Here is a 12835-nt window from a genome sequence, read left to right as displayed (position 1 = left end):
TTTGCTATTATCAGATAGCATTCAAATGGTTCATTTTATAATTATATTTTTCATGCCAAATGTGACTTCTGTTTGGTACATCTTACAAATATGTTTTTACGAGGATTGCTTCATAATATGTTGGTTTATCTGTTTCAAACATATAAGATGTATGTAAGTTAGGATCGTGACTCAAACTCATGTGCAAACTATAGTGAGAAGTATTAAATGATATCTTGTTCGAAATCTTGAATTATATTGCAGTGGTACAGGAAAATGTATAAACGGGAAAAGAATAAATCGTGTAAATTTGATGTTGACAAAGCAAAAGATCATCTTAGCATTTAAATTCCCCGGAATTATCAGGAAATTGACAAAAGACATACATATTACTCGTTGCTTTTCATAATAACAAATTATTTACGTACATAATAGTGCTTCATCTAATTTGCAAACTGTTCTTAAGCTTTGTACCACTTCCATTGATGCAAGGTTCGAGGTTTGTAAAGATATAAAGATACATAATGTCTTATCATACCACACAATCATAAAGCAAAAATTGTACAAATTGCATCATCTACCAAATTAAAAGAATGAGAACATTTACAATATCTTCTGTCAATGGGATCTATTTCCAATGTCTGAAACAGTGTACATTTCCAACAAGAACGTAATTCGAATTGGAATGTGTAAATGGTTTACTACAAAGAAGGGAGATTCCCTTCTGCAACATAAAATGGATCTAAAATAAATGAGACACTTTACAAGTATCTAATAAATATGAGAATGCACATAATTGCCTGCTGAAGTTGCAAATATGACTCCGAGGCAATAGATGGACACTACAAGACAAGTGACCTTTCTTAGTGCCATTTAGATTTGCCACATAGAAGGAAAGCTAAATCAAAACTTAGCTGGACTGCGTACACTTTGTAATATGTTCTCGCTGTGGTCTAAAACGAGCTGTGCGTTAGCCCACTGAATACCAGGTTTGACTTACTATGTTTAATTGGAACATGATATGGACTCTGCATAAATTGTTTTGACTCATTTTACATCTTCCATCGAACATATCAGAATATCAGTTATAGAATAAGAAATTGATAGGAATTTTTCATGACAAATGTTTTCACATTGGTGGGACATGCTGGCAGGAAAAATACCAACACGAAAAGAAACCATTGATGGCAGATATCTGCCTTCATAAAACATGCAAGCAACATATTTGCAACAAGACTGAACTTGATCCTGCCCTAAACGGACTTTTCATATGGACTTTATTTGGGCAAGTTTGACCAGTATAATTGTAACTTGAGGTCAATCCAATAACATTGGAAGTGAATCCTTCCAATTGATTACGAACACATTCCTCATTTTTCATTTAAATGAAAAACCAGGATTTTATTTCTTTGAAAGACTAGGAAGCTCTGCAGAGACAGCAATGCTTGGATGAGTTGGTATCATTGAGAAGATTTGATTTTTAACAACACCCAATGACTGCTGTATTTCTCTATATATAACAACGTTCTGGCTAGAATAGGGCTGCAAACTTGTAGCTGCACCATCCAGCATCTGCGCCACATCAGATGGTGGATATTGTCTCTCTGTACAAGTCTGCATCACAACCAAAAAAAACACAAATTCATAAATGAGCATCAATTTAAAAGCAGCATTTTCTTACAGTCATATTGTATAACAATCAGGTAGGATAAGCAATAGAAAACCTGAAAATTCCAGCAATAAAAAAACTGGCTATTCAACAGAAAAATACCTTAATCAAGAGCAGGGTGGCAACACATGATGTGATGAGCTCCGATGGTACCGGCAACTCCTTCCCCATTGAAAGACCTTTGTGCTTAGCATCAGAAATATTTTCTACTGTCTGTTCAGGTCCAAACGGAACAAAAGTATTCTCTCGGAAACCCTGTGTTTCCTGCTCAGTATCTCTACTCAAATCAAATTGAGATCCTAATTTCCCTCCGAAATTGCCAGAATCAGTGACAGCATCTACATTGCGTATGGAATCAAAAGCTCCACCAGCCTTTCTGAGAACATCCTCCCCTTCCTTGAGTGATGATATTGTCTGCCAGAAGAGAATGAAACAGCCCATCAAGCACATTTCAGGTAAACTTGCTAACATTTTGCAAGCTGCAGTTGTAACAAAGCCAATAAGGAATTTACACATAGTAGGTACACCTGCCTTTCCATGTAAAGCTCAAATGGACTCATGGACCAGAGGAACTTTTATAGTTTTCTTCAGTAGCCTTTTAAGAAATTTAAGAACTAGGCTCTTAAAACATTGACCACTTTCACTTAAATGTGTCTCAATTAATTTAGTTTCAATACATTTACAAGGTAACAACATTTCTTTAACTTTGTTCATTATCTCTATGTTTTTGCTTTCATAAAATAAAAAGTTTTGCCAATCGATAGTGCATATCACTCGTTAATATTTTCTACCAAGAACACTACTAAATTCTGAGGAAAGTTCATTTTATTATGGCCTCTATTTCAAAAGTTCATTTCAGCCCTTATACATAAGCCATTATAATGGTCCATTGTCAATCTAATATTGTGACAAAAAGCTACATATAGTTGCAGAAAATAAGATATTTGATTTGTTCTGCATGGTCAATGAACAGATTTGCATGCAAGAAGAAAAGTTACATATAGATGCAGAAAATAAGATACTTGATTTATTCATCTGCATGGATGAAGAACAGATTTGCATGAAAGAAGACATATCCATCCAAGAAAAGTTAATACGTTACCTGCATAGCAACATCTACCAATGTTCTAGCACTCTTCCTCGACTTATTAATTATTTCACCAATCAGCGGACAGGTATCCAATGTGAGAGGAGCACTGTGGTCCATAGAGCTTGAACTCACAACACCCAAAGAAACTGGATTTGTACGATACCATGGAGGTGCAGAATTTTCCTGGTATGTATTCCGCTGTCTCAAATAGACAAGAGCTGAAGCAACCTGAAGCAATTTGAATGGGTATTACTTCCTTGAATATCAAATCCACATATAAGTCAAATTATGCACACAATTTTATACTGCTACAGAAGAAGAATCATGGTACTATAATAGTTATTTCTGCTAGCAAAATACCTGCTCATTGGCATCCCTAAGCTGGTGAATAACAGTTGCATACTGCTTCTGAAAATTGTCTGAACTTCTCACGGCCTCTCCATTTTTCTGGTGACCATTAACTTCATCATTCATATGCCTCAATTCAACTAAAATTGCCTCCTAATAACAACAAAGCATCCAATCACAATTTTTAGAGTCATGTCCATTCTTGGGATCCTGTAAGCATTGTATTTATTCAACTCATTGTCTACTTCATTGTTTATATGCAAAGGTTCTCTATAAAGTATAAAATCACATATTATAAATAACAATACAGCGTCCAACAATCATCATGACGACATAAAAACTATGTTACCCTGAATTTCTGGGACCAGGGGATGGGGAAACAGGTTTCCAGGACGTTTTTTGGGGGGCTGGAGCAGAGGACGACGTACATGAATTTCAGAATTACATAACACTCGCACATTCATCATAGCAACATAATTTAGAATTATCGATTCCATTCATCAAATCAGCATAGAACATAACATCAAATTGAATCATCATCTAAGAATACTGAAGTCTAAGAATAGGAACATAGGATGACATCAAACAAGAGAATCAATCTGCCATAGATGGGCAATATGTTTAGACTTTAGGGCCCTTGCTTGTGGTTTTTGGAAAAAAATTGAATTTATGTGTCAAATCTTTCCTAGACAGGTGGCAGTCATCTTGTGTGGGCGGTAATCAAGTACAAAATGTATTTCTGAGTGATTATTACTGCTATCGTAGCATTATCAAAAAGCTGGAAAGGATTGGAGTATTCCTCAACCCAGCAGTAGTCATTTCCAGATCTGCAATATGAATATCAAACAAAAGTCTAATTTACACTCATTTTGAAGTCTGGTTTGTTGAACAAAAGTTTGAATTTTCAGTCAAAGCTGGATGCTAAGTTTGTAATGACTGCCAATAAAATAAACTTTCAATAATGTTATTTGAATTAAAAATTGCTATTTCTTAATGCTTTTTAATTAAATTATATTTTGAAATTGGAGACTTCAAGCAGTCCCTGGGACAGACCGTAAATGACTATGCAGTCCTCGGGACAGTCAACACCAGCTGGAAACGCGTTGACCGATTCCAAAGTTACAGGGGCGGGTTTTCAGTTTCTTACTTGGGTGGGGACAGCTTGGAAATGTTTCCAGTTGTCCCCAAGTCCCCCGAAACAGGGACGGTTTCCGAAACTCAGGGCTTACGGCTGGAAACACATCCCCGTGTAACATAACATAAAAACAATACACAAATCACATAGGCTACAGAACTGCCCAGTACAAACTGCATTGTTGTGAAAAACATACTTCAGTATCCACGATATGTTCTTGGTAATATTTTCCTGGAGTGCCAAAACTGGTATATTAAATGATGATAGTGGATATTTTTATTAGGTTGTCCTCCCAAGATGCAGTTAATTATATAGCATGCAGTCTGTCAATTACTCAAAAAACTTGTTTTCATTGAGCGAACAATAACCATTAAACTGATTAAAATTTGTCTTAACGAACAGGGTCGTCATCCACAATATAAGCTTGTTGAAGAGTTTTGAGAGTTACTACAGCATAACAAGTGGGAAATGCTTGGAAGTTTTGATGCATCCATTAATGTGTTTCTATGTGAGTCTGTTCAAAAAAAGTCCTGTGGGAAATTAGTCATAGAGTGAAATACACTGTAAACTAATTCTAGGATTAATCATTAATAAACCTCCAACCTAGCATACAAACCACCTGTATTACACATTTCCCGAAAATAGTAAAATATGATGTATCCCTGGTAAACAGATTCTGGATAACAAATACTGTATACACATCAACCTGTATAAAAACATAAGCACTCACTATTGCTAATGTTCTCTGTACATTTAGTCCTGACAACTCTTGAGTATACACATCAACTTGTACAAAAGAGTATCATATTAATGTTCAACGTTTGAAGAAACTATAATAACTAACAAGTATTGATTCATAAACATTCAAAACATATCAATTAAAAACATTCACTTGCTACAAAAAGATACGTTTATTCATTTGGAAACATCTTCAAACCTAACTGTGTTGGCATGGCAACATGAAAATGTAACTCAATACACATGTAAATCTGGGATCTGCCATTCTCAATAACATAGTACCATTTTAATACTAAATGTTTCTAGAAAACGTAGTAGCTAACATACAATCCATGAACATTAAAAGCAGTAATGAATAAATTATAATAATGATTTAATACATTTTCCAGGCAACCATTTCTGGCAATTATATTTGTTTTTGTACTCAAATATACAAAAGTACAAGCATGTAAATGCATATGCTATGTCACAAGGTTCGCCGGACTTCTAGCATGGAGTTCGAAATTCGGCGAACAATTTAAAAAGCTAGAAAATTCGAAAAAATGCGTGTCAAATTCGCATAGCAGTCCGCCACTTTCTTTTGTTAAGCAATTTTTAAGTATTTACGTTGAGGTTTTTGATCCACTGGTTTCAGTAGTGCATGAATCTGCAAATCTATACAAGTCCGAAAGGAGGGTTGGTTCAACAGCGAAATCTAGAAGTGGGCATCCCGACGGTTCTCACCAGCCATTCGATTTTCTTTACCACTAGCATCTGCCAAACCTATCCCCGCAAAGGCTTAAAGGCTTAATATCATTTGCCTACAAAGCTCATCCCGTAAGGCATTTGCATCTTTGCGCACCCACCACTGGGCCTTTCCGTTTCAATCGGACCATTTTTTTCAAGTTTTTTTCTCAGAAATTTTATCACGATCGAGATGTATGTAGTTTTTTAAAGTTTTGAAGGATGTTTATTTTCTAATTTTTGTAATAGAGTTTTAAAAAAATCAAATATTACTATTATTAAATTTTATTTGTTTTTACTAAAACTTAGCATTTACACTTCAATAACTTTATTATTAATACTTTTTATTTCTTTTCAATAAAAATATTTGATATTCAAGATGTAATATTTTAGTATATTTATTTAGATAGTAAATAAAGAATATATTAGATTAAAAAATATAAATTTTTAATTAATATTTTTTTACTTATAAAAGTTAGAAAATTATTACAATTCATTTTAATTTAATAAATGTTATTAATACTTATAGTATTTATAAATTTTATGTTTCTTTATATAAAGTTTTTTTCTATGGTTTATATTTTATAAACGTTAAACTATTTTTATATTTTATAGATATTATTTATATTTTAAAATATTAAATTTATATAGGGCGAATTTAATGTCGATTTTTTTTTCGAATTTTTCACTCTGTCGAACTTCATCCGAATTTTATAGTTGGCGAACTCGATTTCGAACTCGAACCTTGTGACTTAGTGCATATGCATTCCTATATGAGAGATATACACACGTTAATGATAATACAAGGTTCCCTAGGTAGAAACTCCTAAAAAATGAGTGACATCAGAGATAGAACTATCCAAAGTATGGTAAGACAAAAACATTCCCTCCACCACACCCAAAGAGAGCCCATTCATGAGATGTACCTAAGGATATTCTAGTCTAGGGAGTATCAAAGCATGCCATTCATCCCCAAGATGACTAGGGATCATGTGATAAACCTTACAATAGGGCTTCTGTAGCTAGCATCAACATCTAGAAGTGTATTATTGAGGGCAGACCCAAAGAGAAAAAAGGTAGGTCAATGAAGAGTAGAATTGCAGTGGTGAGTTTCGATTCCCTATGACCACAGAGGAGGTTGTCAGATTAGCAAAATCATTTTATTGGCTAGCAGATTGTCAAACTCATGTGAAGGAAGCCTACAAGTGCTAAATGGAGCTGAAAAGCTAGTTGACAATCAGAGCCATCCATGTCTTTATTTTGTTGGACCTGGAACTGCGAAATTGTAAGAGCGATGAGGAAAGCTCGGGCAAACTTTGGAGCTTTATTACAGGAAGTTGATAGAGGCAGAATATGTTGAAGCCATTTTGCAGGTACAAAAAATTGCTTGAAGCCTTGAACTAAGTTGGTTGATAGAGAGCCAAAGTTGCTAACAAAGATAACTGCCATTTGCCAATGCAGTGTCGTGCTACTCAAAGACAGTTTGGATGCAGCTAAAACTGGCACTTTATATTTTACTTTGAAGTGTCCCTTTCACAGACAGACTATGTTCAGGAAACTAAATTTATGTACTTTATTTATAAATTACTAGTTTTTTTAAACTACTAGTTGTTTTCGGGACAATATTTTTTGGACTTTTAGTACCTATATTTAGTCGTCTGAACTGTAAATTCTTGGAAACCAGTTTGTAGTAATTTTCACTCATAACATACATACATATGAAAATAGACAAAAACTCCTTTGCCCCTTCTTGGGTGTGTGTATCCTCATATCTGATTTGGATACATATATATTACGATAATAAAAAGTTACTATTATCTCTGTTTAGTATCTAATGGTTATCTATTGTAATCTTCTGTAAACATTAGAATGTTTCTAATATTTAGTTTTCTGTTTCTAGAATAGAATGGTTCTATTCTTTATGATTGTTTCTTAAGGAAACATTGTTTAATCTCTTGTATAGATTGATCAGACTTTTAGTACCTATATTTAGTCGTCTGAACTATAAATTCTTGGAACCCAGTTTGTAGTAATTTTCACTCATAACATACATACATATCAAAATAAACAAAAACTCCTTTGCCCCTTTTTGGGTGTGTGTATCCTCATATCTGATTTGGATATGTATATATTACGATAATAAAAAGTTACTATTATCTTTGTTTAGTATCTAATGGTTATCTATTGTAATCTTCTGTAAACATTAGAATGTTTCTAATATTTAGTTTTCTATTTCTAGAATAGAATGGTTCTATTCTTTACGATTGTTTCTTAAGGAAACATTGTTTAATCTCTTGTATAGATTGATCTCTTGATCACTGTTAATAACAAGCAAGTATTTACCAATTACTTCGTAATATGGTATCAGAGCCAAAACTCTAAATTTTTTCAAAAATAATTATAATTTCTTGGTTGAAATTATCTGCCTTTTATTTTCGAAATTATTTACATGTACATTTGATTTTCCAACTCCGCCAAATACTATGTGATTTGATTTTTTATTGAATTTGCCATAAATTGTCCCGAATTAAAATTTAAAAAAACTTCACTCATGCACCTTTTTTAATTACTTTTTCGTAATAACAAAACCTACACCAAAGAAGAGAGACAAATGAAATGTTGCTTTTCTATTTCAGCTGACCATTTCTAGGTTATCTTTGGATGCAACTCTACCATTTTTTAATATTGTAAAGTGTTAACCGGTGTTACCCCAAGTTTCCAGGAAAGGGATGGCGGGGGCGGGGGCGGCGGTGGGGACGGGGGCGGGGGCCAAGTTTCCAAGACGACAATTTTTTTTTGCCAAGTTTGGGGAGAACAAAGGATGGCTATATAAATATAGGGAAAATTTAAAATGTTTAGGGAAAATCTGCATAAATAAATTGCATTCATATGAAAACATAGATAAAACATGTCATTTAAACATTGTACTACCTCAACATACAATATTTCAATAGTCAAACCCGATGCTCAATATGCATTCATAATGCGGAATTATTGTCAATATGAATGTAATATTGAAATATTAATAACATAAAAATGAAATTCACCCAAGAACATAATTTGGAATTTATTGTTAATAGCAACAAGCACAATAACCCACCCTCCAAATTAAAACACACTACAATCATTTAATTTTGAAATTACACCTCCAACTCATTGTAAATGGACTGATCTTAATACGAACAGGTTTGTTATACATTTCCAATCATGATATAGGTCTGTTACAGTAAGATGGTACCTTGTGCAACCACCATCATTCACCAAATCTTGCACAAAGGACCCAAATCAACCAAAAACTAACCCAGCCCCAATGTATTGCCACAAAATGACATAAAGATGCATGGTCTAGGTCATAATGCACTTTTAAGACTTCACCAACACCTTGCAAACACTCCGTTACATGATTTTGAGCATGTGGCATGTGGCATGACTCTAACAACATTCTTAATTTCACAATTCTTAATGTAATGTTGCCAAACACTAATCAGAGGACACCAAATAGCAGGAATTACCTACCAAACAGTAATAAGCATGTTAATGTGAACTTGGAAGGAGGGGCCCACTAAAAAATAAAAATAAAAAATATGAGAACTTTAAGTATTGATGTCGTCTATCTCATCAGGGGCTCCTATCCATCCCAGGGACTTCCAAGGCATCTCTAAGGAAAACTTCCCAAGACATACGGACATCCCCAAAAAAACTTCCCAAAGTCCCCGAGTTTCCAAGACGTTTCCTATGAATTTTCATTAAAAAAAGGGATGGGGTAAGGACTTTCCCTAGCTGTGTTGAAGTCCTAGAAACTTTTTTGGTATGTGGACAAGGGATTTTAGGTTGTGTAGGCATCCCTAGGTAACGCTATTATGCAGCATTTATGTGCTTGTATTACTAAGCTACCAATCCGGATTTTAATACGGATTTGGGTTCAAATTCGGATTCTCATACGGATTCAGGCTCAAGTTCACACGTTCGGCAAAAAAATATATATATATATATATATATATAGAAACACACACACATACACATCATAAGATTTATACATGCAACATGTTCAATGTTCATTCATGAATCATCATTGGTTGAAAACTTCAAATATATAAAAATAATAACTTAGAAGGGCGATACTCATAAATCCATAACTGCCAATAAAATTAAATAAAAAATTCCACACGTATCATATAAAAATTTTGCTAAAGTCTCCAAATGTCAATACACATTGAAAATTCAAATTACAAGTCATATTTTATATTAAATTTCATCTTCATCGTCGTAAGAGTCGAGCGTAAGCCTCAATTTTGTCATTGATGTCCATACCATTCATCTTGTTGTTGGAAAATTGTTTAAAGGTCTTCCCTAATTAAATGATAACGTCAGTACAAGAAAATCAGGAAATAATAATGGATTTTCTCTGCAACATACCATAAATCGGTGTGATAGAGCGCTTTTGTTCGATTTTCATCTCATCATTTGCAGCATGATGTCATGAGTTGGTTTTTAAAGATCATGACTGGTTGGTATCTCGTTACAACTGCCTATCCAACTGAAGCAAACTGTTTGTTTGCGAACACAAAATTAAATCATGTATGTCTTTGGCAAAGGAATAAACAATGAATAAGTTTCCGGTTTCATATTGTCTTTGACAGTTACAACTTCCTGGGTAATTTGAAAAGTCTCCATCAACAAGCAAGATTTAAATATTATTTTTCTGTTTGTGAAGAATGGTGAAGACATCTTTTATAAGGCACTGAAGAAGTTAACAAATTTCGCATTAAGGAAAAGTTTCATTACCTTCAAGAAAATTGACTGTACAAAAAGTCTCTGCATCTATATCATGGTGCTGACAGTAGACACTTGTTTAAAAGACAAAGGGTTTGACAGGAGTATGTGAATTCAATTTCAGTGATCGAAGATTCATCTAAACTCGGCAAAGGGAGTAAACTTGCCATGGTTTCGAGTTAATTGGTATAATTTTCAAAGCAATTCTATGAAAGCTTTTCTAAATTTCTGAACTGTTCCCGGTTTCAAGTACAAACTATATAAAGATTACAACGGCAGTATTTATAGATTTTGAAATTCTGGTTTCAACAATGATTATCACAGGGATTTTACTAATTGCAGATTGGAAACACCTTAAACGATTTTTAAGATTGCTGCGTAGTGTGGATGTATAGAAACAGATCAGAAAATCTGAGACTTATGTTAAACTTCATGATGAAATCTTTCAGAATACTGAATTGGTGTTAAGTTTGACAAAATTGTTACTTGTATTTTCAAAATACCGAATTAAAGTTCAGTTTGGCAAAATTGTACAGTGTAGAGAGTTGCTTCTCTCAAAGGGGATTGGAAGATTTCTCGAGTTGGTGCCCTAGAATGTTGTAATGCATTTTAATCGTGAGACCAGATTAGGACAGTAGATCCCACCAGCATTTCTCACCATGGTTTTCCCACTGGTTTCCACGTAAGAGCTTGTGTGTTGTGCTCTTGCTGGTGTACCTTTTCATCTTTCATTTTTCTAATGAAAGCTTGACCAAAACAATTGTTAAAAGGATTAAGGTTTTGTTTGTACTACTAGTTCACCTGCTCATCTTACCTCCCCTGCCCCCCACTCAGCAGTACTTCTGTGTTCTACATCAAGGTCAACATTTGGTTACACTTCATTTGAACAACCAGTCATTCCATTCACTGTGTTTGAGTCATGTGGAAGAGCTGCCTCTTGTTCATCTATAGAGATTGGGCATGTTGTATCATCATGGCATCTAAATCAGCACACTTAGGGACTAGATCACAATTCCTTGTGGCACCTTCACAGTAGTCTGGTTTCTTATGTTACGGTAATCCAATATTTAGATTTAAAACAAATGGCAGGTGGGACTTGTTCTTGGGTTCCCATGACCTTGGCGGCCAGTGGGTTCCCCCAGATTCCTATTGGATTCTGACGGGATCCCTCTCTGTCTATGGGTTCTGCATAGTGACCCACAGGGAGCAGAGCTGCCATAGAGTGACCCTATCAATGTTCTGGCAAATGGATGCTGTATTGCACAGAGGAGATGAAGGCTCCTTATATACATTTTAAAAGACAATGTTTCTATTATGAAACAACCCTGAACTAAAGACGAAAATAGAAACTACTTAAAAACTAAAGACTAATTAAGATGACCATCAAAGAAACATTACAATATTCTAATACCCTCCTTTAATAGTCACCATCTAACTACCATGCAGAAGACTAGATGTTGTATTAAACAGAGGAGATCAATGTTCCTTATATAGATTTACAAACGCAATGTTTCTATTACGAAACAATCGAAAAATGAAGACAAAATAGAAATTACTTAATAATTAAAGATTAAGATGAAAATTAAAGAAGCATTACAATATTTTAATAGTCGGAACCTAACAAAAATCCCAAAAAAACTGGAATCATATTTCGGGGCACTTTAAAGGAAATCGGTATCCAGGCTATGTTGCGTTAAAATTAATGTAAATCTCTTCTAATAGCTAAGAAAACTGTATTAGATATATGTGTATATGGTTTTGATTTATTTCGTATTCATCTGTATCCATATTGAGGGTCTTAAAAAATGTCTATATCCATATCCAATATCCTATCCGCGTTTGTATCTATATGTGTATCCATGTCCATGCAACTTTGATATACATACATACATATATAGATACACACGAACGCACACACAAATCCATTATTGTCAATGAAATTATAAATGAAATATCATATTCATAATTTGCAGAAACGAAAAAATCCTCTTAAGTCTCGAATTGTCTTTACACAATTAAAATTCAATTTACAATTGACATTTAATATTTCATTTTTTTTCCTTAGAAGCATCACACACAGTCTTGGCTACGTCAGATAATTCGCTTCTAAATACTTGAAGGCTTAATACAGAGATTCATTTGGTAAATTTATACAGTGATTTTATCAGAATTTTTTTTAAATGCATATTTTATTTCATATGCATGCAAATATTATTAGTATACATGCTTGGGTACTGGTCTTAGGTACTACATGGGTGCCCAGGTTCACTGTGGTCCCAAGCACCCAGGAAGAATAAATACCTGAACCATACTAGTACCACAGCCCAGCCCTTAATAGCAGGATCCCGTGACTTCGTTTTTTCTAGCTTTATCCCTTAGA

General features: G+C 34.1%; 1 protein-coding gene across 10 annotated transcripts in view; it reads right to left on the bottom strand.

The window, feature by feature from the left end:
• Positions 1-538: 538 nt before the first annotated feature.
• The window catches only part of ALY3 (DNA binding protein), a 129771-nt gene continuing 117474 nt past the window's right edge, over positions 539-12835 (bottom strand). For 7 of the 10 annotated variants that reach the window (XM_089800153.1, XM_089800156.1, XM_089800155.1 and 4 more), the window contains 4 exons: positions 3099-3239; positions 2751-2966; positions 1751-2062; positions 539-1593 (listed from right to left, as the gene is read on the bottom strand). In XM_089800153.1, coding sequence (XP_089656279.1) covers positions 1381-1593; positions 1751-2062; positions 2751-2966; positions 3099-3239 — 882 coding nt within the window. In that variant the 3' untranslated portion in view covers positions 539-1380. The remainder of the gene's footprint in view (positions 1594-1750; positions 2063-2750; positions 2967-3098; positions 3240-12835) is intronic. The other 3 variants (XM_089800160.1, XM_089800161.1, XM_089800162.1) reach the window with 1 other exon arrangement.

The sequence above is a fragment of the Cupressus sempervirens genome, chromosome 9, assembly GCF_028749045.1.
Source record: "Cupressus sempervirens isolate cs-2001-9-10 chromosome 9, ASM2874904v1, whole genome shotgun sequence".
Classification (NCBI taxonomy): Eukaryota; Viridiplantae; Streptophyta; class Pinopsida; order Cupressales; family Cupressaceae; genus Cupressus; species Cupressus sempervirens.
Note: the sequence above shows the minus strand (reverse complement) of the source record. Positions and strands in the feature narration are given on the sequence as shown.